This window comes from Zeus faber (genome assembly GCF_960531495.2).
Source record: "Zeus faber genome assembly, chromosome: 3".
NCBI lineage: Eukaryota > Metazoa > Chordata > Actinopteri > Zeiformes > Zeidae > Zeus > Zeus faber.
In genome coordinates this window covers 32,459,957-32,486,396 of record NC_137190.1, presented here as the reverse complement: position 1 = coordinate 32,486,396, position 26,440 = coordinate 32,459,957, and the positions used below count along the sequence as shown (strand labels likewise).

Sequence of the window (26,440 nt, the reverse complement as noted above, 5' to 3'; positions counted from 1 at the left end):
TTTATTCATTATGAGATATATATATATATATATATATATATATACACACACACACACACACATTCATAAAATAACAACAACAGCAAAGTTTCATTTTTCCATCCTTACTTTAGGTTACCTTCACTCCTTGGTATACATTTTTTTTCACTGCACCATTCTTTTCTTTTCCGTTTTAACTTTAAATTCTGCTTTTCACCATCGGTTTCCCATTCGCTCGGGCAAATTAAACGTATATTTCCCACGTTGTTTGAATTTGAAAGGGGGGCGGGGCCTACAAGACAGCTGACTTCGGGCCGAATTAGCCGAAGAACTCCCGCGCAGACGACTACAATCCCCAGAATGCCTTGCGTCGCCCTGTCAATATGGCTTCTGTCTGTCGGACAAAGGCAAATCAGTCTCACCGCCAACTGAATCCCAATTAGATTCGGAAGAAACATTTCGGAGGGGGAAGCAGCGACAACAACAACGGGCCGTGCATGTTCGGAGCGGAAGGGACTACGCGAATCCGTGTGTTAAATGCGGCGCAGTGGGGCGGAAGCCACTGACGCTACCAGCCAGGTAAGACTTGCAGCGGGGGGAACTTGGTGGAGGCTAGCAGGCTAGCAGGCTAACGTGCTAGCAGGCTAGCAGCCACACTGCAGGCTGGCCCGGGTCTCCGCTACGCCGTCGTACTCCGCTCAGTTACAGTCCACAACTCGTGCTTGGGACCGGGAGCTGCCGGTTCAGAGACGAGGAAACTTTCCGGAGAAGCCGTTTGCCCAGCGGGCTCAACACGGTTACTGCCGGGGCGCTACTCCCAAACACATCTGGCGGCGACATCTGTCCGCGGGACCGGAGGGTGGTTCCAACTTTTCCTGCCCGGCGTTCCAGCCCGGCTGGAGCTCTGCCGATGCCGCGGAGGCTGGTCGCAGCCAGCCTGCAGAGTTAGGCGCGTACCGGTGGTTCATTTTAAAGTCTCGGGAGTCCATTCTCAGAAGTTAGAGCACGGCGTTAAAGCTGTGGCTGGAACTTATGTCTGCCGTGTGCTGTGCATGTCTGTGGAATTGTCCCGCCGTCAGCTCCGGCTAATTGGACTCTCCAAAATGGCCATGCGTACACTCTGTGTTCAAATGTAGGGGACCCATCCCAATCCAAGGTGTCCCCTGCCTAGTGCCTGCAGTCAGCTGTGATGGGCTCCAACCCCCTCCCCATCCCTCACCTCCGTCACACAACCTTGGCCAGGACAAGATGGATGGCAGTTTCCCACTCTCAAACAATCCATTAGACATTTCATATTCCATCTTAGGGCCTGCCAATATTGACAAAATCATGAGTAATGTGGATGTTATGACCAAGCAGGTAGAGGCATTCATTAGGTCAGCAAAAACAGATCTACAAAGTTCTGATTACCTTTTTTGGAAAAAGACAACATTTAACAAGATCGCAATAGCCCAAATCCTAGATAATAATAGTCTCCTATCGCAATATTCATGTCATAGCGTTATAATTGCCCGGCCCTCCTTAATCTCGGAAAAAATGTGAACGTCTTATCCTGTTATTGTGATTTATTTAGACCACAAGATTTGTGCGTCCCAAGATGACAGCGTCTTTGACAATATCTTCATTTTCCCTACCCTCTTAAATCAGTACAAGGCTGAAGGCCACCGCTTCAAACTACGTTGGAAATCAGTGTAATAGACGGCTTATTTATATATATAAATTATATATTATACCACCATTGTTTCCTTGAAAATATACAAAAACAGATGCTAGTCACAACCATGGGCAATTTAGTAACTCCAGCTATCCTCACTGCCATGTAGAGGAGGTAGGAGAGAACTAGAGCTCCCGGAGTCAAGCAATGCAAACGAGCGGAACAGGCCTCATTCACACAGCTTTTCCGAAATTCGTCTTATTTTTGTGCTTGAATAAAGTGTCCACAAATCATTGCAGGATTCACGAGTCCCTTGATTTAGTGTGTTATTTAGTTCAGATTATTAGTACAGTACTTATTTAGTACAGTACCAGATGATGTAAAATTATGGTTCATAAATTCAGTGCATTTATCTGTTTATATTGATTTGCACAGGTTGACGCCCTGCCAACTTTAGAAAAGACGTGTAGACTTAAGGGTTGTCTGCAAATAAACTGTGACGAAGAGAACTGGTCTCTGTGATCATCTGCGCGGTCCCTGAAGGCGCTCTGTCTCTTCCCAAGAGAAGATTAGCTGAGTTATCCAATAAAAGCAAAAACTCGATTGCTGACGGGATATTTGACAGCGCGCTCTTAGGTCGTTTATCATTTCGAAAACGTTTTGTTAATATGGTGATAACGAGTAGCTTATTAGGTCTAGAACTGTAGCCTGTGATTTTAATTTTGTAATTTGAGGTGTGGCACGAGAGTAATTGATTTTTTTCATAAAGAATAGGACATTCACAGTAGAATTCACGTCGGCGTAATTATTTTCCGTGAGTTTCCCAACACAAGTACATTTTGATCATACCAACGAAAAAATTCAGATGAGAAAAACAATGCTGAATGCCACTATTTGTACAATTTGTGATCAAAGTGGATTGTATGCACGTTTCATGAAAGGCGATCAGCGTCTTATTGACTGTGTGGATACAGTGTTTTCTCGTGTGATAGTTTGGATATTCTAGACAGTACTATAGATTATACATTGTCTTCTAGACTGTGATAAACTAAACACTGTCTTCTGGACTGTGCAGTGTGACTAGATGCAGTGTCTTCTCTACAGGTACTCCTCACTTAAAGACCCACCTGTTTAACGACTGTTCAGACTTACGACCAGCTCTCTGACCAGTCTGTATTGTACAATGCGTACAATACCACGGCATCTCAGCGCCAAGCATCTCATCTCATCACCGTTCTTAGTCTCAGTATCGTTCCCGCAGTCTGTCAGTATTCACTACACTAGCATTTGCAATCGCCACGCCCCCTTACCGTGAAATTACACAGGTCCTCGCTTATCAACCAGGTCTTAGGAACGGAACCCGGTCGTTAAGTGAGGAGTACTTGTATTGTGATGGACTAGACACTGTGTCTTCTAGACAGTGACAGACTAGACATAGGTTGTTCTAAGCAGTATGATAGACTAGACAGTGTCTTCTAGACTGATAGACCAGACCTAGTATCTTCTAGACAGTGTGACGAACTAGACAGTGTCTTCTAGACTAAAAGGCTGGACAGTGTCTTCTAGATAGTGATGGACCAGACCTAGTGTCTTGTAGACCAGTGGTTATCAAAACAAACAAACTAAGATCTTTTTCCAGATGAGGGAGGAAAAAATAAAATTAACAAATTATGTACTATATGTATTTATTTATTAAACATTATATATATAACCAATATTTTTCAACACCTTTTCTTTTTATTTTTTGAGTACCCCCTGCAGTACCCCTGCAGTACCCCTAGGGGTGTGAGTATTTGAGAAACACTGTTCTAGACTGTGTGATAGACCAGACTGTGATAGACCAGACACAGTGCCTTCTAGACTGTGATAGACCAGACACAGTGCCTTCTAGACTGTGATAGACCAGACACAGTGCCTTCTAGACTGTGATAGACCAGACACAGTGCCTTCTAGACTGTGATAGACCAGACACAGTGCCTTCTAGACTGTGATAGACCAGACACAGTGCCTTCTAGACTGTGATAGACCAGACACAGTGCCTTCTAGACTGTGATAGACCAGACGCAGTGTCTTCTTCGTTGTGTGATAGTTGAGTCACAGGGATTCAGAAAGTATGGAGCTTGGCTTTGAAAGATAGAGATTTTTTCTTGGCATTTTCCCAAGTCAGCTCCTCCCCTCGCTCCCGCTCTCGCTTCATCTATCTATGTGTCGGCACGTGCTTGCCTGTTCTGTCCCATTCTACTGCTCCACGGTGCTCTCTCTTTTTAATGCATTCCTGCAGCTGACAGAGGAATCCATTTCATATCTGGATAGCAGCTGCTGTGCTCTGGCATCTTATGAAGAGATGGTGTGTGATGGAATATGCTTCTATTGACTGGGCTGCGCAGTGGCTCTGTTGTGTAATCATGTCCTTTGTTGTGTCTCTGTGATGTGAATTAATTCATCAGCTTGAGCACCATGTCGCTTGATTGGCAGAACCAGGCACTTCTATTGCCAGGGTTTAACAGCACAAGTGGCAAAATCCCCCAGCGCCGGGCGAACCATTGTTTGCCTATTAGCGCTTGTTTCAACACAACTTGTATCAACACAACTTGTCTCAACACAAGTTCAACTTTTCTCCACTTCTGATTCATTCCCTTACTATCATGATGAATACACCTTGTATTAAGTTTATTGACAATGCAATTCTGTAGGGCTGCCTCCTGAAAGTCGACAGGACGAATCATCAGTCAGAAATCCGTCAGTTGACTGATTATTGAAGTCGACCTGTGTTTTTTCAGTCAGTCAGTGTACATTACAATAATAGGATAAAACAAAGAGAAGCTTACAAAATGCACAGGGATAACACTGCAATAAGGAATTGTAAATAAGGGGAACCATAAATATATTTATATGTACTGTATATGTGTCTATATGTCTGAACTCTGTTTTTTTGCGGAGAGCTGTGTCCGGACGCGAACGCAGCTCTCCGTGCGCCCAGACGCCATGACCCGTTCCTCCAAATAAAACAAATAAAAACAGTGTTTTTAGTTGTTTTATTTGTAGAAACGGGGACGGAGCACGAGTAGGGATAGGTGTTGTTACGCTTTTAAAGGTACCACTACTCTTACTGATAATGCTTATCGATCCGGTGCTTTAACAGTACTCTTATCGGTTATTTAAAAAAAAAAAATAATAATAATAATTAAGAGTAAAACTTAAACAAATAAATAGAAGAATTAACTCTGCTTTATTTTCTGCTTATAAGGCATGGAAAGGGACCGATCTGCGCCCTTGTCTCCGCGTGCATGTGTGAGAGCCAGGCAGAGGGAGCCGGCCCCGCCCCCCTTGCGCATATCTCCATTCTGGCGATAGAGCGGCGGGGAGAGAGAGCAGAGATGTCACTTCTCATAATAGCGATATTCATCTTAGAAGAATAATCAAATCTTAATCTTATTCCAAGTTAGAAATGGGTTATATAGCCTAAATAAATAGAAAATCAATTTTCTTCATTTCTCCAATACCGTTACGGCCTTTTATTATTTAGCTCCAGTGGCTGTTTAATACCGGATCTCAGTACCCAACCCCCATTCCTCTGTGCCCCCCACCGTATAGCCAAATATTCGTATTGAACAGCCGAATGCTATCCAACTGAAAATATTTGGGGTCGGGTACAGCCCTACAATTCAGGAACATGTTCACTTGCATGTTGTTTACTGCCTACTTTATGTCCCCTCTCCCTTCTTCCTGTCTTCTTGTCCCTTTCTATTGCACCCCCGATCCTTTAGGATGTCTCAGCCTCGCGATGAGCCTCGTTTCACCATTGAGCAGATCGACTTATTGCAGCGGTTGCGGCGGACTGGCATGACCCAGGCTGAAATCCTCCATGCCTTGGACACCTTGGACCGCCTCGACGGCCGGCACGGATGCCAGCTCAACCCCCGGCCCCGCCGCCCGCCTCCCTCCACCACCTCCACCGCCACTCAGACCACTTTCCATGAGAATGGACTCTCCCCGTCGCCCGGTAACAGCTACCTCACCCCTCCGGCGGTGGCCACGCCTGCCACCATGGCAGCAGCGGTGGCGGAGAGCGGTCTGGTCGCCATGACGAATGGCAAGCTGTCCCCTCCGCGGTTTCCGTCCTCTGTCGCACAGAGCTACGCATTTGAGACCAGCGAAGAAGAGGCAGACCTTGATGAAAAGGTGGAGGAACTCATGAGGTACGACTAAGGCTAGCTAGGCTAGTAAAGCTTTGGCCCAGCAGGCTAAACTAAACCGAACAAGGGAGCCCGAATCAAATTTCGCTAAACCAAACTAATTTTTGCCAAATGTCGTTAAACCAAAACAAATGAATTAACTCCACCAGACTTAACTTGATCAGAAAGCACTCAATAGAGTTCAGACCAGTGCAAAGAAAGCACAATTCCCTGATGAACCAAACGTGTTACCTATGTCGAAGAATCTTTCCATGGAAAGGAATGCATATTTTCCGCTCGTCTGCTCTTCTGAAAGAGATGACAGACAAACCCAGTCAGCAGACCCATAAAGCTTTTAATAGTTGAAACCTTTAAAGCTTGTTTTGAGAGGATAGTCCTGAAATACACATGGCTCATACATGGCCTGTAGCAGGTGTAAATTTCATTTGGACATCTGAAAAGATGGTAGCTGCTAAAAGATTGATAAATCTAAACTTGCCTCTGCTAACATGTCATACTGTATATGGGAGCCCTTGTCTGCAAAGTCATAGAAGCCGTGATTTACTGGAGGTTTGGACCAGAGAATATTCAGTACCAAGACCAAAACACACACACACACAATTTTAAAGTAGCAGGGTTTCCCCCAGGGTATTTTCTAATGTATTTTTAAGGGTGTTTATTAAACTATCAAAATAAACTATCCTAATAAAACAAACTAATAAACTATCTAATTGAATGCCACATATTCATGTTCTATTTTTTATTTTTATTTTATTATTTTTACTATTTAAAATGTGTAAAATCTTATTTTATTGTAGAGCTGTGCGCGTTGATTGCCTTGATTGGCATTGATCTTAACTTCTACCCCTTAACAGAGCTCATGATACAAGTGATTTCTGTTTGTCTCATAACCCCCCCCCTCTCTTCCTCCCCCCAGAAGAGACAGCGCTGTGATTAAAGAGGAAATTAAATCCTTCCTAAGTAACAGGCGTATCTCACAGGCCGTGGTTGCCCAGGTAACAGGTCAGTATCGCTCTCCATCAAGTTGGGACAGAACCAACTGGCCAGCAAACCGACTGACATTGGTCAGTCTTTATGCTTACATTGGTTTTGAGATAACCAACCGTCTTCTGGAGCTCTTGTTCTATTTGAATCGACTTATTGGTTGTTGAAATAGTGAAAGTATCTGCTAAGTTAGTCAGGTGTACAGTTAGCCCTCTATTTTACATATAAATAGGTAAATAATGGCTGGTAAATAATGTTTATGTTTGTAGTTGTGTAACAACTCAAGTCAATATTTGAAGAGGTGAACGTTTCAGGCCTCTGTGACAGAAGAAACCTAACTAAAGCACTTACTTTACCAAATTAAGTGTTGACACGGGGAAGGGAATGTTGTTGGTGTGCAGATAAGTGATCTGATAACCCCTCTCTACTCCAGGAATTAGTCAGAGCCGGATCTCCCACTGGCTCCTGCAACAGGGATCAGACCTCAGTGACCAGAAGAAACGGGCCTTCTTCCGCTGGTACCAGCTGGAGAAGACCAACCCTGGTAACAAAACAAAAAAAACAAACTCCTCCTTTTGATATCGGTACTACAACCCTGACCAAACCACACTTCTACAGAACCGTGACCACACAAACCCTTCATGACCATATCAACTCTCCAGAGCACCAGAGAAACTTTGCCACTCAACATAACTCGGCCTACTTCACCACCCTTTTGCAAACATCCACCGGTTGTAGTGTAAAGCCAGAGTGTGCTCAGTAAATATTTATATGTCTAACAATATTTAGTCAATAGCCTCTTTCCCACTTGCACTGAAAGCTGTTAATCTACTGGCAATGTTTGTTATTGGCGTCATGTAAGAACAGGAGCCGGTCTCCATATTCCGTAAAAGTCGTTTTGTAAATTTCCCCTTTCACTCTCGACCTAGTATAATTTCTGGGAAAATGCCGGTACGGCTGTGAATGGAAGTGTGTGGGAATGGAAGCAGGAACATTGCCGGGACAAGCACCTAAAGTAGGGATGGAGCCGAATCCAAATTAAGAACAAATTGTTGGTTTTTATGAAACATTTATTTTGTACGAATATTTAAAAATTGAATTGTTTTCGGAAAGAAAAAAAAAAAAAACCTTTGGAAAAATGGCGAGTACGAACTGTAGCTCTGCTACAAAGAGTCAAAGACGTCCATCTCTATGGAGACAGGTCTTTATATTCTTAAATGTTATTATTTTTCTTCTTAAAAATGCCACTCAGACCCTAGAAGTGTCTTTTAGAGTTAGGGGTGTGGTATGGTGACATCGGGCACAAGCGCTTTGCGTCACCACTGCGGAGAAAGCGAGTGGAAGGAAGGGTGGAGGAAGTTCCTTCTTCAGAGCCAGAGTGTGTAGGACAGGATGAAAATCATTACATTACATTTAGCAGACGCTTTTATCCAAAGCGACTTACAATTATTGAAACACCGACGGACGCAGCCATCAGGAGCAATTAGGGGTTAAGTGTCTTGCTCAAGGACACTACAGCATGCTAGCAGGAGGAGGAGCCTGGGATCGAACCAGCAACGTTTAGATTACTAGACGACCAGCTCTACCTCCTGAGCTACCATCCCCTGATTTAATAAATTTGGGTCAGGGGGGGTTATTGCTTCCGGGGACAGGGGTTCTGTCAGCAGAGGGAACCGAGACCGTCCGGGAGGGGTGGTGGTCTCAAAACTAAATTGATTCTGTTGCCTAGTGTTGTGTGATATTAGACACCTCTCGCGCGAGCATTACGTAATGTATCTGCAACAGTCATCTACAGTATGTGGGAACAGACTACATACAGAACTTTTCTGTAAATGTGGGAATGACTACCGACTGCCTTTGCCAGGTATTCTTTTAATCTAGCAATGTTATGGATTCCATGTGGAAAAAGGGCTAATGAGTTGGCTACCTGGGTCAACCTAGCCACCCCAGCATTCATCTTAACCGCAACTGTGTAACAGATGTAAATCCGGCAAAGATTGTTCTACCATATAACAAACTCGTAGGACATACTTTCCAAGAATACAAGGTCACTCTTTGAGTATATGCTATTGATAAACAGCCAGTGTCCCACCTGAGAAACATGTGACCATTGCTGAGCTGAGGAGCAGAGTGTACCTTGCATCAGTGTATGTGCAGTTCCCACAATCAACTTTTCGCCAGAAGACCCAGCCAATAAAAGATTAAAGTAAATGAGGTATATGTAGAGATCTAATTATTCAATTTACAAACTCACTCAATCATTTAAGGGGAATTAAGATCATCGAACATTGGATATGTCTGTCTGTCTGTCTGGATTATTCATAAGACGGGCAAGTGTAAAGCAGTGGCGTAAATGCTCCTGCTAAAGCCCTGTGCAGAATGACTCAACTGGACTCTCCTACCCTCCCTGTGACACACGGATTATTTCCGTTGCCACATGGATAATTGCGATCAGATGCAAAACAAGTGCAAATTGTACTCGGCAGCAAAACTTTATGGCCGTGTTTGCGTTGTCATATGATTAGCGCAATATATTTTGTGAATCCGACGGTAAGATGCCGCAGATAGCAGGTGCAATTGACGCGCAATTCATGGTGCTATCAGCGGCCAAAAGAGTGTGAGTGTGAGTGTGTTTGTGTGTGTGTGTGTGTGTGTGTGAACCCCTGTACACCTACCTCGTGCAATTATCTAATTTGCCATTTGTGTGGCAATGCATAAAATCATGATGCATGAATCAGATACAGGTCTGCAGCTTCAGTTTGTGTTCACATTAGGCTTGGGAAGATTTGCAATTAAGTCATCTTTCGGTGATTGACTCCATCTGTCGGCGATGGACAGCTTCCATCATGATTGACATTGATGACAGACATTTTTCTTAAAGGTTTTTTTTCTGCCAGGAAAAATCCGAGCATCTGTACGGTGTAAGTGCGGTTTACCGTGTTCTGAAACTGGAGTGGGAAGAGGGAGAGAGGAGGCTCTCGCCCTCTCCGCCCAGAGCTGTCGAGTAACCACTGGTGATCGCTCTACAGTGCCGTACAGAGACTTTTCAGGGGTAGGTGCACAGCTTTGCCGCTGTGGGCAAACGGAGTAGCACAGTGGAGCCACGCTGAGATTCATGAATTGTTTCTCATGAATATATTTTGCCCAGACAATCTGCTACCTCGATGCGCTTTCACAGTTAAAAAAAAAAAAACGCGCCTGATAAAAAGGGTGCATTTTACGGGGGATATAGAGCGCACGTACCTGCTGCTCTAAATGCAAATTTTGTGATTTTTTTAAAAGTGTGTGTGTGTGTGTGTGTGTGTGTGTGTGTGTGTGTGTGTGTGTGTGTGTGTGTGTGTGTGTGTGTGTGTGTGTGTGTGTGTGTGTGTGTGTGTGTGTGTGTGTGTGTGTGTGTGTACTCTGCTGCCTCACAGCAAGAAGGTCCTGGGTTCGATTCCCGCCTGGGGCGCTGTTGGCACCGTGCTCCGGTGGGTTATTTCCCAAACAGGAGCCTTTCTGTGTGGAGTTTGCATGTTCTCCCCGTGCTCACATGGGGTTTCCTCCACCTCACGTCAGTAAGGACCCCCACCAAAAACATGCACCCATCATTGTCTGACCAGCAATGGACATTTATCACCTGGTCCCCGGGCGCGTCCACGTATGCTGCCCACTGCTCCTGGCTGTGCCCCCAGAGGAAGGACAAGCCAGGATGGGTCAAATGCAGAGAATCCATTTCACCGGCTACCAATCGACCAATACATTTCCTGGTTCAATTAGAATTGGTATTTAAACAGTCCTCTTCATCATGCTGTTCACATTTTGACATCATGAGACCAAGACGACACCTAACAACTGATCAACAGTACCTCGCCATTGTGCCCCTGCATGAACAACACAGGCCTAATTTCGTCTTCATGGACGACAATGCTCCAGCTCATCGAGGTGGCATCATTAGGGAACGGCTGCTGGAGACTGGGGCACCTCAAATGGAGTGGCCTGCACTTTCTCCAGACCTGAATCCCATAGAAAACCTATGGGATCAGCTGAGTCGCTGTGTAGTGGCTCGTAACTCAGTACCCCAGAACCTCAATGACCTGAGGGCCGCCCTTCAAGAAGAGTGGGGGGCCATGCCTCAGTAGACAATAAGTCGACTTGTGAACAGCATGAGACGTGGTTGTCAAGCTGTAATTGATGCTCAAGGGCACATGAGAATTTATTGATTTTTTGGTGTGGTATACCCACCCCTGTTGTTGGCTTTTGTTTCAATAAATTATTTGAGATTAGGAAATCACCATTGCATGCTTCTACTTAAATGCTCTACTTTCACTTTCACACAGCAGTCTTTAGAGTTGAGTACTCAGAATGGTGCCATAAACAAAACATCCAGTGAGCAGCAGTTCTGCGGACAGAAACACCTTGTTGACCACTCTGTACAATTGTGGTGAGCAGAAAAACTTCTCAGAATGCACAACAAACCTTGTCCAACCTTGAGGCGGATGGGCTACAACAGCAGATGACCACATTGGCTTCTACTTCTTTCAGCCGAGAACCAAAATCTCATTCTGCAGTGGGAACAGGCTCGACAAACTGGACAGTTGAAGACTGGAAAAATGTAGCCTGGTCTGATAAATCTCAACTAATGCTGAGGCACATAGATGGTAGGGTCAGAATTTGGCAGCAAAAGCATGAATCCATGGACCAAACCTCCGTGTGTGTGCGTGCGTGCATGTGAGAACAATTATTATTATTATTATTTTTTCTACAAACTCATTCTCATTTAGAGTTGACCTCATTCTACCCCAAACAAAATTGCATCTCAAATGTACTGCCTTTTTAACTTTAATAACAACATTAAGAAAACTTGAATCGAAAATGTATGTGGTAAATACAATTTATCTATTTTTTGGGTGAGGATCTCTATCAGAGGTATACTGTATATGCTAAAATGGCCAGAAAATCCAAAGTCTAGTGACACATCAAGCATTACCAAAGAATAATTCTAACCAGCTGGTGCAGTGATGAGTTGGAATGAAAACCAGCTTACTGTTTGGAAATAACTGAGCACAAGGAAAGAATGCAAAGTTTCTTTCCTTTTTCTTTCGATAACAAATTAGTTTTAATTTTTTAGAAGTGAAGCCGTGATAAAAGACCCAGGTTCTCATTTATCAAGGTCTTGTAGAAAAGGTTTCCACGCAATGACAATACATACTTCAATTGATTGAAGGATGACGGCTTCATATAGAGGCTGTATGTTGTGGTGTTAATGAAAGAACCAAAAACTGCAGGGTGTGTCAGACAGCTAAATTAATTCCTATCTTTATTTTGTAGATTTTTTGATGGTAATCTTGGACCTATTTTTTCGGTCTTTTTTTTTTTTTTTTTTACCCCTGCCTAAAGAGAAGTTTGTCTTCTTTAGGGGGACTCAAAGTATACTTTGCAGCTTGCATGGAAGTCGTTTTTGTTACCCTGGCTTGTTGTGCAGCGTTATACGGTAACTATATATCTTGCGGTGTTGATTAAATAATTGCAGGACGGGTCGATGGCAATATGCGGTTGGGGGATGGTTTTGAAATACCGACTATATCCACAGTTAGTCTCTCTCTGGAATATGCTGGTGGACAAAAAAATCCCGAAGTGTAGAAAACTTGGGTGTGCAGAGGGATGATGTTTGTGCCATTTGTCTCCTGTTAAAGAGCGCTTTGAAGCTGCACATGGAGATTCAATGAAATGGGCCAAGGAAAATGAGATTGAGTGAGATGGTCATCTTTTCCAGCTAAAGTAGATCGGAGCACTCTTTGAAAACACGCTCCCTGCATAGTGCAGTTTGTGCTGAATCGCCAAGCAGAGCAAGATACATAATTTTCCGCTGAAGCCTTGCAACTGATATATATTTTTATATACGTAGATAGCTGGCCTTATCTCTACCAGAATTTTTGCACATAAATGACACAACTGGATTTACTCATTTATTTATGTTTGCTCATGTTATCAATAACAGGACTTGCAGCCCAAATCCTTCATGAATGGGATTGTGCAATATCTGCCAAGCTAATACAGTGGTAGCTCGACTAACGACTGCATCTTCTTACGACTAATCCATGATACGAGCAGCGATAGTCGCGGAAATTTGTATCGACTTGCGACCAACTGCTCCAAGATACGAGCGTGGAAATTTACAGTTGGCGCGTCGGCGGCCAGTCAGCAGTCAGTCAGCGGGCAACCTACATCGTGTGTGCAGGTAGTTTATGGCTTATCGATATTTTTTTTTCATCTTTACTGTGTTTGTGCTGTGTATTTTGTTTATTTTCACCCTTCATGATTTCATAATTTATATGGGAAAAATTGCCTCGACATACGACTGTTTTAACATACAACTGTTCTTATAGAACGAATTACAGTCGTAAGTCAAGGTACCACTGTATAGCAAACAGAACCAACATTAAAAAAATAATTCCTTTATTGACAATAACATTAGCAAACGGTAGGATTAATAGGATATGATGGTATGTCCTCAAAAACGGCCCTTTTCCACCAGTGGGGTTCGTGCCAAAGGTGAGAATCGTTTTAGACACATTTTAAAGTTCAAGTGCGATTTGATAAATCCCTTACTTTGCATACAAATGAGTGAAGGCATGGATTATGCACTATTACTCATTATACATTGTTTATGCATGATGGATAAATGAAGACCCCGATGTGCCATTTTGACTTTGACTGCCATTCTCAAGTAGCAATTTATTACTATGAGATCAAGATTCAAGATGTTTATTTGTCACATACATATACATACATTCATACATATATGCAGTGAAATGTCTTTGCAACGCACCCGGAGATTATGCACAATAGTTTCTAAACCAAACGTAATAGCTAACCTAATTTCTACCTAGCTAACTAACTGAAACTAACTGATTCCTAAAACGTAATGCAGTTAGTGAATAGAATAATATAAATAAAATAAAATAAGACTCAAAAAGGTAATTCAGAGTGGGGGTACAAAATAAAGTAAAGGGAATAGATTTATGTATATGGGATAGGCTATTTGTATATACAGATATGTGCAGTAAAGTGCATGTGAATAAAGTGTGTGTGGAGATGTACAGTATACAGTACGGTAAACAGTACGACACAGCAATACAGTAACACCAAACAGAACAGCAATACAGTGCAGTATGCAGTAACCCAGAACAGTGATATAGTAACTTGCAGTACAGTACATGTTCACATGAGGCACAAAGTCTGTGTATGATTGCTGTGACACTGTGATTACTTTTTGTTCCCTTTGACTCTCTGGTCAAAGGGAATAGCTGAACATAACATAAATCTGTATTTTCCATACACACACAAGTGATATGTATGAAATCGGCTTTTAATATGTATTGTCTGTTATCGCAATAGAAATAGAATAATAAACAATCGTGACCTAAATTTGGGTGCGTGGTTGGAGATGGGCATCTAATTACAGAAAGCGTAACTGCAATCTGTTATAGTTACAAAAAAAACCCCAATGCTAGTTAGTTATATATAACTATATCAGAATGAGTTTCTTCCCCCAGATAGATTTAGATATGAGGAATTTTTCACTGTGAGGATCGGTGTTGCTCCTTTTCAACAAGTTATTATACACCGATCAGCCACAATATTAAAACCACCTGCCTAATATTGTGTAAGCCCCCCTTGTGCTGCCAAACAGCTTTGACCCGTCAAGGCATGGACTTCCACAAGACCTCTGAAGGTGTCCTGTGGTATCTGGCACCAAGACATTAGCAGCAGATCCTGTCCTTAAGTTGCAAGGTAGGGCCTCCCTGGTTTGAGCTTGTTGTTCCAGCACATCGCACAGATGCTCCATTGGATCGAGATCTGGGGAATTTGGAGGCCAAGTCAACACCTTGAACTCTTCGTCAAACCATGCCTGAACATTTTTTGCAGTGTGCAGGGCGCATTATACTGTTGAAAGAGGCCAGTGCCATCAGGGAATACTTTTGCCATGAAGAGGTGTACTTGAGGAGTACATGAAGAGGTAGTATGGTCAAACTTACATCCACATGAATGCCAGGACCCAAGGTTTCCCAGCAATACATTAGCCAGAGCATCACACTGCCTCTGCCGGCTTGCCTTCTTCCCGTAGTGCATTCTGGTGCCATCTCTTCCCAGGTAAACAACGCACATGCACCCGGCCAGCCACATGATAAATGTAATGCATCAAACCAGGCCACCTTCTTCCATTGCTCCATGGTCCAGTTCTGACGCTCACGTGGCTATTGTAGGCACTTTTGGCGGTGGACACTCTGATTGGTCTGTGGCTACGCAGCCCTATACGCAGCAAACTGTGATGCACTGTGTGTTCTGACACCTTTCTATCACAGCAGCATTAACTTTTTCAACCATTCGTGCTACAGTAGCTCTTCTGTGGGAATCGGACCAGATGGGCTAGACTTTGCTCCCCATTTGCATCAATGAGGTTTGGGCGCCCATGACCCTGTTGCCGGTTCACTAGTTGTCCTTCCTTGGACCACTTTTGGTAGATACTAACCACTGCATACTGGGAACACCCCACAGGATCCAACCGTTTTGGAGATGCTCTGACAGTCATCTAGCCATCACAATTTGGTCCTTGTCAAAGTCGCGCAGATCCTTACGCTTGCTTCAACACATCAACTTCAAGAACTAACTGTTCACTTGCTGCCTAATATATCCCACCCCTTGATGAAGTGCCATTGTAACGAGGTTATCAATGTTATTTACTTCACCTGTCAGTGGTTTTAATTTTGTGGCTGATTGGTGTAAGTCTGAGCTCCCCAAAAGATGTTTTTGTTTTGTTTTTTTTTCCAGAAAATACCACTCAGATTATGCATTCTAGTCATTCTAGCATGCCTCTAAACCATCCTGTTCCAGGAAGCTCTGTTTCTGTGGGTCACGCCACCCTCCTTACCCTAGTTCTGTGAGCTAATGGGTTTTGAGCAAGAGTACAGGGTTCTGTAAGCCAATAGGGTTTGAGCTTGACTTCCGAGTTCAGTTGTATTTAGTCCGTAAACTCTCAATGATTTCACCTAAGCAGTCCACCAAAATCTGTTTTTGAACAAATTTGAGGTGGGAAATCAGACGTAATTTAAATTTTTGTTCCAACTTTCATTGCAGTGCTCCAAGCTTGTGGGGGACACCACACCGGGACACCGCACGCGGGGACTTTTTGTTTAATGTCAACAAATCTGAAAATACAATAAAATAAGTACATCTGCAATAAAACATGTTTATTTTTATTGTTTTTGTTTGGAGAAACGCACAGCGAGTCGAGTGCTGTAGCCTACTATCTACTGCATACTTTATTACATTTTTTCTTTTAGAAAGAAACACACAGCAGAATTATTTTTTTAAATATTTACATTTCCATCTTGGAGACTTTTTGCAGTTTCTTCACAGACAGTTATTAATTCCTCTTTCTTTTAAAAGATTTGTGCTGGTCTGTAAGCCAACAGAGCAGTTCCCAGCAGTGCTTCTTATTCTCCAGCCGTGGGTGGAGTTACTCAGATGGAGGGTGGTTCTAATTCTGAGGCCCCATGTGTCATAGGAAGGGGCTGCAAATCTAAATGGCTTGATTCACCACATTTTTTCTGAAATACAGCTCACAAAAACTGACTGAGTTGTCTTATTTCACAGTTTGTATTGGTAGGCCCATTAGAGACCCAAATGTATGTGCAAATGCACTGAAAAAGTGAATTTTTCACAATAGGTCCTTTAACAGTTAAAAAAAATATAGTATTAAAAATAAAATAGAAATCGCCAAATATACGTGAATAGCCGAAAAAAACAAACAGTCCAATATGTAAAAATATACAGATGCATATACTAGGCACAGGATAAGTCATTGGTGTGGATACATATTCCTGAAATTACTCAATCCTTCATATTACACATCTAAAATGGCTCAATTTCACATTTTCAGTTCGATCATAATTTCCCTTGGTGACCCCAAAAAAAATAAAAAATAAAATTCTGTTAAACTTCTGTCACAGTAAAGACTAGGGGTATCACGATTCTCCAAATCCATGATTTGAGTTGACTTTAAATTTTAAGGCCATGATTCAATTCGATTTTTGATTGTAGCAATGCCATTGTGAGACTATTGAGTCTGATTTGTAAAGAAAAACATTTGTTTCTCAATAAGTAACTTTAATTTGAATAATAACAATTATAAATACAGTGGTAGCTCGACTTACGACTTACGTCAGTCAGCAGTCAGTCAGCAGTCAGTCAGCAGTCAGTCAGCAGTCAGTCAGCGGGCGACCTACATCGTGTGTGCACGTAGTTCGTGGCTTATCATTATTTTTATCGTATTTACTGTGTTTGTGCTGTGTATTTTGTTTATTTTCACCCTTCATGATGAGTCCCAAGAAGAAGGATGATGGGAAAAAGAAAAAGGCAATGATTCCCATTGAAACTAAGAAGGAAATCATAGAAAAATAGGAGCGTGGTGTACATGGGAAAAATTGCTTCAACATACGACTGTTTTAACATACGACCGTTAAGTCGAGATACCACTGTAATAACAAATATGAGAATATTTAAACAACACACCTAAACAGTTTAGAGCTTTATCAAAATTAGACTCTAACAGTTGAACATTCACCACGCTATTAACAATTTACACATTGGTTTTATGCCCTGAAAACAATCATTTACATTTTCAAATTCTTCTTTAAGAAGATGAGTAGCTTCACATTCTCTGGAGCAAGGGCTGCTCGTTGAGCTGTAACAATGTCCCCTGCCGTTGAGAACTAGGGATGCCATGGTGAGGAATTCTTTTCCTCCGGTTAATAAACTTATGACAACAGCGGTGTTACTGGTAACCCCGGAAATTTTACCCTTTTGCCTTTGGCTTTGACACCAAATCCTCCACCATCGTCTTATGTAACCCTAAGGTCTAGAGCCTTCTTTCTCTCCTTACTCTCGTCCGTGATAAGTGGAATCTGACTCCGCTAGACTGTGCTGTGACTGCTGCGCGAAAAGTAAAATCAAAAGCAGCTCCACTTCGGGAAACAATCTGGCAATGGCGCCATGATAAATCTGCCTATGACATCATCAAACGCGTCACCCACTGCCTGTCCAACCCCGAAGTTGAAAGTTGATCCATTTTCATTACATTTGTATTTTAAGTTTAGCTATTGTTTACGCGATAACAACGGTTGTATATATTATTTTATTTCGGTCACTGTAATAAAAATCATGTTCAAGTGCCATTCTGACTTTTGCAAGTTATTAGCCTCCAGTGCCTTTCGACTCGATGGGCAGAAATTCAATAACCAGCTACATATCTGTTAAACATTGAACGTAAGTTGGCTAAACTGTCTAACTAAATGGTTCGAAATGGCAGATCGCATTAAACCTCAGGTTTGACCCATTTTTTACCACATGTGCTGTGTTTGCAGCTGCAGTCTCATCATGGGGGTCTTCTGATTAATCACCCCCCCACTCCGTAGTCACTTCAATATCTTGATGTCTACAACCGACGGCCGTCCAAAGAAGGAAATTCCCTCGGGAGTTCTTGGCGCAGGAGAGCTCCTTGGAGAGTTCTCCCCTTTTTTGACACAAGGACTGTTTTGTTCCGTTTGAAATCAAATTGACATTTATACGCTAAAGGACAGGAAAAAAAAGTGTTGGAATTTCCATCGTTAACAATGCCCCTGAACTTCCACATGCGGTGAAGCAGGAACAATACCTTAATTAGGCTCATCTGACTCACATGTTCTGTGTACAAGTAATGGCAGTCATTCGTAAGAGATTAGTGGTTGTTGCATCGACTTTAAGTCCTCATATCTTCCTTATCAAGGGAAGTGCCTGTGTTTTTTGTGTGTATCTAATGGAATCAAATGTATGCACTTTTTCTGAAATTATATTTATATTACTGGTTGTAGAGGGCTTGCTGATGATGGACTGGTCTGGTGAATTTGACTGGCGAAGTAGAGAGCAGACCTTGTGACCATAAACGGCACAAAAAAAGCATATTATATCCAATGATTTTTATAATCGAATATAGGGCTCATTTCAACGTGGTACTAAAGGCCACCTCCAACAAATGCCACCTCCGGCTTTCCCCTCCAAATTGAATGTGGATAATTGGCATCCACTGAATGCTTAGCAATTGCATGTCAATGATTCTCACCAATGTGAGGCCACAGTAATAACTGGTGTCGATAATTAAAAGCAAAAGTAGAAAAGATAGATGGATATGTTTTTCTATATGAACACCTGACTCGCTCAATAGGCTTGGCACAGGAGGTAGAGCGGGTCATCCAGTAACCAGAGGGTTCCTGGTTCCCCGGCTCTTCCCCGGCAGCGCGCTGAAGTGTCCTTGAGCAAGACACTGAACCCTTAGCTGCTCTCGTTGAACTGGTGTGCGCCTTGCACAGTTGCTGCCGCAATCGATGTATGAATGTGTTGTGTGTGAATGGGTGAATGTGAGGTATGTATTTTAAAGCGCTTTGAGTGGTCGCTAGATTGGAAAAGCGCTATATAAGATGCAGTCCATTTACCATTTTACCATTTAAGATCAAAAGGCTGTGTTCAAAATGTAAAATTTTTGGTGCTAAATTCAGTAATTGATCAAAAATGTACAGCAGTGTGTATAATCAGTGTATTGCTACAACCAGTGCCATGGCAAAAAATGAAATGGCTTTAAAAAACTCTATAATTTGTAATATAATGACCGATTTGTGTGTTTCTCATATTTGTGTGAAAAAAAGCATGATGCATTTTTGCACTCAGATTTAGGAAATGGTTGGGCAAGGTGCAAATAAGTGTGAGTGACTAATAGAACCCATATTAAAGATCAGTCACACTACCAACGAAATTTGTGAGGGCCTTTTTATATGTGGAAAGGCCCGAAGGGACACTTTCTCAATCTGTCAATAAACTTCTGTTGAATTAATTAGTATTAAATAGGATCATATTTTGGATACAATGGTGTAGTTGAGATAACGTGTAAATATAATGTTTCACAATCAAACCTGATCCGCTCTCGATCCACGACTGTGACCAAGTATGTGTCGTGCTGTGGGTGTGTCCTCAGGTGCCACTCTGGCCATGCGGGCAGCGCCCTTGGCCATAGAGGACATGATGGAATGGCACCAAGCCCCGCCCCCGCTAAGCTCCACCCCCACGGGCTTCCGCCTGCGCCGAGGCAGCCGGTTCACGTGGCGGAAGGAGTGTCTGTCTGTCATGGAGAGGTAAGAATTTTTTGGGGGAAATCAGGAATGATCCTTACTGTACCATGGTGAATTGGAGGAACCTCGTTAATCAGACCGTTTTGTAAAATAAAATCATTTAAAGTCATTAAAACACAGATGTTCCCTCATCCAGAAGTTGAGTTCAGAACACAGAGCGAGTACTTCTGCATCTAAAACAACCACTGCATAGTTGTTTTTTGCTACAGCTCTGGACTCCTGCATGTAGAGACATGTAGGGACCTGATTGAGAGCCCATTGTAACCAGTGGGTAAGCCACCTTTTTTATTTCTAGAGCTGGCTATCTAACTAGCAAAGCAGTTAACCTAGCGGACTTGGTAGAGAAGGGAGCTAGAGGATGCTCAGTAGTGTAGGGCTGTATCGCTGGACTCACTACCTGGAGAGAACTGGTTAAGAGCTTGTTTTATTCCCTGGATAAACACATGTTGTACTAATGGAGTGTGTCATCTAACTAGGGATGCAACGGTACAGTGGGCCCACTGTTCGGTGTGTATCACGGTTTTGGGGCCACATTATAACCACTGAGAGGATCTTTATATTTAATTATTATTATTATTATTTTTTGAATGGAAAAAAGTTAAAAGGTGTAAAGTAGCAGTAGGGGGCAGTAGCTCAGGAGGTAGAGCAGGTCATCTAGTAAGCGGAAGGTTGCCTGCTTGATCCCCGGCTCCTCCTGGTCCCGTGCAGATATGTTGTTGAGCAAGACACTTAACCCCCTAACTGCTCCCCAGGCGTCTCTATATGGCAGCCCACTGTTCCTAGATACGTCAGCTACTAGGATGGGTAAATGCAGAGAAATTGCAAATTTTCCCATTGTGGGACTGAAAAGGGTATATATAATAAAAAAAAAAATTAAAAAAAAAAGATTTTATAGTAGTCTGCCACAAATAACTAGTGTAATGCTCTGTGTGTATGACTTTGGGGGGAGATGAGGCGAGGGTTCAAGTTCATTGGTGGGCTGTTATAATTTGCATACGTTCATCTGATTGTATGGGAGATGTCCAGGATAGTGGATAATTCAAATAATAATTTCTGTTAATAGTGATTTATTTAGCCGTTTGATTGTTTGTTTATTTCTTTATGTATATAATATTTAAAAAAACATTTCACTATTAAAAAAATTAATTAAACCCGTACTGGTATAACAGGTATAAACAGGTATAAACCGTATTTTTCACACATAAATTATAATAGTAAAATAACTTACTGAAGTAATACCTCACAATTAGACCAGTGCGTGTCACCACGTCTTTTAATGCAATGTTTTCCTCTGGAAAGTGCCGTCGCTTTGTGAACCTGACGTGACAGTGGGTGCACTCCTTTTCAGCCAGGACACCTCACGGCGAGCGAGGAGCACTGGATATCTCTTACATGGAGGGGGAAACATTTTCCGGCGGCAGGAGACAGCAACTAAAACAAACAGCACAACATAAAACCGTAAAACTTGACAAAAAAAAGGGGCGCATCACCCAGCAAAAGTTCCCTTCATTCCTACAAAAGAGCCGTTCAAAGAATCGGATCATTCATAAACGACCGTGTACCGTTGCCTCCCTACATCTAACTTGCATAGTGGCCAAATGAAGTAGACTTGTCAAAGCAGTATTTTAGGGTGCTGTCTCTGGACTCACTACCTGAAGAGAACTGGTTGAAAATGTTTATTTTCTGAGCTCATCCACTGTTTTGTGTCCGTGTGTGCATAGCTACTTTTGTGAGAACCAGTACCCCGACGAGGCCAAGCGAGAGGAGATCGCCAACGCCTGCAACGCTGTCATCCAAAAACCAGGTAGGCCAGAAGCAGCACTGCAGCCCACGCAGCTGTTTGCTGGGATAGCTTGCAGTATAATAGGACTTTTTGATGCAGTGGAGTGAAAACAATGTGTCCAATTAATACCAAGAAGTGCTGTGACACAAAAGCAGGAAGGAAAAGTCTAGATGAAATGATGTAAGATCTTTTGACACCATTAAACATCGTATCTGCTTATATATTCAAACTCCCATTTAAATAACCATGAAGGATATCATGTCATTTGTTATTATAATGTAAAACCTAAACTCACGACTGCATGATAACGTGGAAAAGACGATTCTCCGTGTGTTTCAGGAAAGAAGCTGTCCGACTTGGAGAGGGTCACTTCTCTGAAGGTCTACAACTGGTTCGCAAACCGACGCAAAGAGATCAAGAGACGTGCGAACATAGGTAATATTATCCACCATCGGGTGTGGGAGTGGGTGTGTGGGGGGGTGTTGAGTCCTGCATTGTATACTGTATAGTGGTGGATATTATTCAAGTTATTCATGTGTTTATCTTACTGCTACTCCTGAATAAGTGCTCTATTGTGGAAAGTTTGATGCTGGGTTTTGTGTTCTCTGAAGAAGCAGCCATCTTGGAGACTCACAGCATGGATGTGCAGAGTCCAGGAGGACAGTCAAACAGTGACGATGTGGACGGGAACGACTTTACTGACCAGGTAGCCCCACGATAAGGCCAAAGAGTCTACAAGTAAAGTCATGTAGGAAGTACGTCTCACTGTAGGTTAAGAGTTGAAATGTAAATCTTGGTTTTTAGACAACAGCAACTTTCCTTCGATTTAATGTCTCATGCTTTTTTGTCAGATGACCAATGTTCAATGGTATTTACTGCTATCAACCCCATAGACTTGTTGTACAGTTCTGGCAGAGCAGAAATATAAAATAGGAGAGTGGATGATGTGACAGAGCTGAAATTAGAGCCTCTTCCATTTTGGGCTTTCCAATGGAATTTCCCCTTCAGAGGCCAACGCGGCCAAAGCACCGTTGCTTGTCGTCGGACAGCAGTCATTCGAATGTAAAACTTCACCAAAGTAGCACGATGCACTAAGCTTCACTGCCAGTAGAGAATCCACTGATTGCATTGACGTCAACTTAATTTGGTGCAAGACACCTCTCTCTCTCCCTCTCGAGACTGGGGCTTAACCCGTTTACTACTAGGTCAGAAAGGGTGGCACGAAAGGCTCCACTTGCTAACGCCGCCATGGCCCCCAGGGTCGGATCATTGTTGAGGCTGATGGGCTTTGGAGCGAGCGGTCAGAGAAACCCCTTTTTTTTTTAAAGATTTGTTTGTTGTCTGGCTGCAGGGCTGTGAGGCGTCTCCGTTTGAGAAGAGAGCGGCGAGCAGAGTGTTTGGACTCAGCCGAGTGGATCTGTCTTCTCCCACACAGGTAGTCTGAATGCCAACTATACACGGTACTCTTACTCTTAACGGTACTCTTATCACTTCTTTTTTTATTTTTGAAGAGAAAAACTTAATGCAAATATTTGCATTGAAAGTCTCGCTATAATTGAATTGTGCCATTACTTCTTGTTGAAATCACCAGGTCCAAATTTATTCACAAGTTCAAATTAAAGGAAGTATTTAGGTACTTTAAGGAAAACCCTGGTATTTTTTAACCTCCTAACCTTTTAACCTTTTAAACCAGCAATGATGGAATAAAAGTAAGACTTACTTTTATTCCATCATTGGGAGTCAACCAGCCATCAGAATCTGTGAAATGGCTCCCGTCTTGAGATACCTTCAGCTATTCGTGAAGATGTTCTTCGGGGAAGTGGTTGCTTCATTGCAAGCTATTCTCTGGATCAGTTTAACTGATAAAGATGCCCATAATGCGGGTCAACACCCAATGATCACAAAATAAGGCTTAGGATAAAGAAATACCAGCGTTTCCCTTTAAGTCAGTCTGACTCCGTTTCCGTCATTTCCATTATCACACTAACTTTCTGATCTGCGTTTCTGATCTTAATATTTTGATGGATAAAGGCCATATGGCAAAATTTGTAAATTCTGTGACCAGGAAGATGGGTAGATAAATATCTTAATATCATAAAAAAATATAAGATGATCTAAAGTCTCCCCAAAGGCTGCAGAATAAAACTAAATAGATAGAACCCTGTTCAATGCAGACCTCACGTACCCGATCTTGCCAAACAACCAAACCAGGACAGGGACTTGATTTAGGACTGGGTTCAGGTAAATGAGCTTCTACTGTAGACCTAAAACTGCCTAAAGGTCTTTCTGGCTTTTTAATTTTTCTAACATTCCATTTCAATGACACTTAAGAACCCTGGACAGAGACTCCCAAACTCCTCACCTTCCCACATCCTTTCCTCTGTCCTCCTTCTCCCCTCCCTCCCTCTTTCCCTTTTCTCAGGTGCCCTCGCTTCTCCCCAGCTGGTTGGCCGCCTGGCCCGCCTTGGCCAAAGGGGGCGTGGCAGGACAGAGGGGCGGCTCTCTGATCGCCCGCTCCTTGGGGTTGGGGACGGGGCATCAGTCAGACAGCTCTCGGGTGACAGGCGTATCCTGGTCTCCTCCTTCCCCCTCCACGCAGGACGACCCCACCAATCACAGCTCGGCACTCGCCGAGCCCCAGGACCCAATCAGCTTGGCCGTTGAGATGGCAGCCGTCAATCACAGCATCCTGGCCCTGGCAAATCAGGCGGCGGATGTGGCGGGAAACGATATCAAGACGGAGTCGACGGAGGAAGGCTGAAGGGGAGAGAGAGAGAGAGAGAGAGAGAGGTGGAGAAATAGAGGAAGAGAAAGAGGTGTGTTGATATTCGGTTGTGTTTTTCGGGAATAATAAGCTGGTATTCAACCCACAGATACCTCCAAGCCCTACCTCCAAACACCTACCTGCTACTCTAGACTGTTCCAGGCATTACCCCGACATTACCACAATATTACCGCAACAATACAACCTTTAGCGACGATAGTAAAACTTTATTTATAAGCGCTTTCCTCCTAAGAGTCCTCGGTATTTCTGGCAGACATGGATGCGATGAAAGATTTAGAAACACTACACATACTTTGCTTCCAGACTGTGTGTGTGTGTGTGTGTGGGTGCGCGCGCGTTTCTACACATTCAAGACATCAACTGAAGTTGAAGTTAAGCTAAAAAAAATGTCAACATGTTATTGTAGCAATTATCTTTTTTCTTTTTAAATTTAAAAATATTTTAACGATAGTAAGTGCAATAGAGAAGAATAGACCTACATCACCGACATCACAAGTATCCAGGAGTAAAAAGGTCATAGGTTGGCATCTAACGCCACGTTTGGAAGGAGAAAGCCGGAGAATAAAGACATGTCATTTTTATTTGTTTTTATACGAGGTGGCGGTATGATTTTAGTGTTATGTCCTAACCTTCTGGCTACTCCCGTTATGCATTTTATGAGTTTCTCCTTCACTTCAATCAGATTTTTCCTTTTTTATTTTATTTTTATATATCATCTCCCGCCCCTCATGGGACTTTGCCACTTTTGTCTTGTGTGGGCGTCTTAAAGGGCGTTAATCTCTGCCCCTCCCCCAACCCAAAGACCGGCCTACCTTACTGTGCCAAACGTCTCGGGTCCAGACGTGTTCCACACACAACCTGTGGAAGTGGCTAATTCCACGTTCAGAATGTAAGTCCTGTGGTTTTATTTGAAAATCCACACGGTTGACTCAAAATCCTGGGGTGGGGGACTTTGACTTTCTGGACCTGGAAGGTACCACCTCTAGAAGAGGAGTGGTTTTTAAAAAAACAAAACAAAAAAAAAAAAAAAATCCCTGCGGACGGAGTAGGCTTGACAGTATAAACTCCGGTCCTGTCGAGAGCGAGAAACCTCCTTCTGTCCCAAAAAAGTTTTGTCAGTTCTCACCAATGGTCTTCCTCAAAGGTCGAGTTGTAATATGTCTGATGTTCTTAAAGCAGAACGGCACCATACGTGATCTATCTTACAATAGCTACAGAAATGTGTGGACAATCTGGCTGTGAGGGAGCGTTGTCTTTCTCGGGAGAAATCATGGTTTTGAGATTAAGAAAATGAACCATAACTTTATAGATGAGTCAATCAAAATGCATCTCACGCGTCGCAAACACAATGCATATCTGTACTATTAAATAGTATAAATATACGTGCTTTACATATTATGTGTTCTAAACACACGTTTGTCTTTTTATTTTGTATTAAAACAATTTTAAAGGACAGTTTATCTTAGTTTTGCTTTAATTTCGCCATCCTCTAAGTTTTCCATTGGTCAGCACCCGTGACCGACTGACCAGACAACACAACACACATTACTGCGGCTTCCTCCCCCTCGCTGACCTCCATCGTTTTTACCTGCATCTGTGACCACGGTGGTCAACACTTTACCTCATTGACAGTCTTCAGCTGATCAAGTCGCTAACAGATAGAAACTCAGAGCCCCTGAATGGAACACCGCTCCGTCTCTCACGCATTCGTACCTGTGGACGACTTGCCGTCTCCAATTAGCCTAACCCACCTCTTTCTGGGGGTTGGTGGAAAGTAGAAACCCCTGAGGAGACCCACGCAACCTCCACACGGACAGAAATCCAAGCCATGTAAAACTGCAGAGGGGGGCAACAAAA

The 26,440-nt window shown here is 42.9% G+C and overlaps 1 protein-coding gene across 2 annotated transcripts; it reads left to right on the top strand.

Moving 5' to 3' along the window:
- The first annotated feature begins 472 nt into the window (after positions 1–472).
- On the top strand, positions 473–26,033 carry LOC307227935 (homeobox-containing protein 1-like). 2 transcript variants are annotated; one of them, XM_079997378.1, is made up of 10 exons: positions 473–558; positions 5,401–5,832; positions 6,746–6,831; positions 7,247–7,357; positions 19,862–20,018; positions 21,737–21,819; positions 22,138–22,233; positions 22,413–22,504; positions 23,150–23,233; positions 24,221–26,033. In XM_079997378.1, the coding sequence occupies exons 2-10, from the start codon at positions 5,402–5,404 to the stop codon at positions 24,557–24,559; spliced, it is 1,479 nt and encodes a 492-aa protein (XP_079853504.1). In that variant the 5' UTR covers positions 473–558; position 5,401; the 3' UTR covers positions 24,560–26,033. The 2 variants fall into 2 exon arrangements, with proteins under 2 accessions (XP_079853504.1, XP_079853503.1); XM_079997377.1 differs by having other exon boundaries at positions 22,410–22,504.
- Positions 26,034–26,440: the final 407 nt, after the last annotated feature.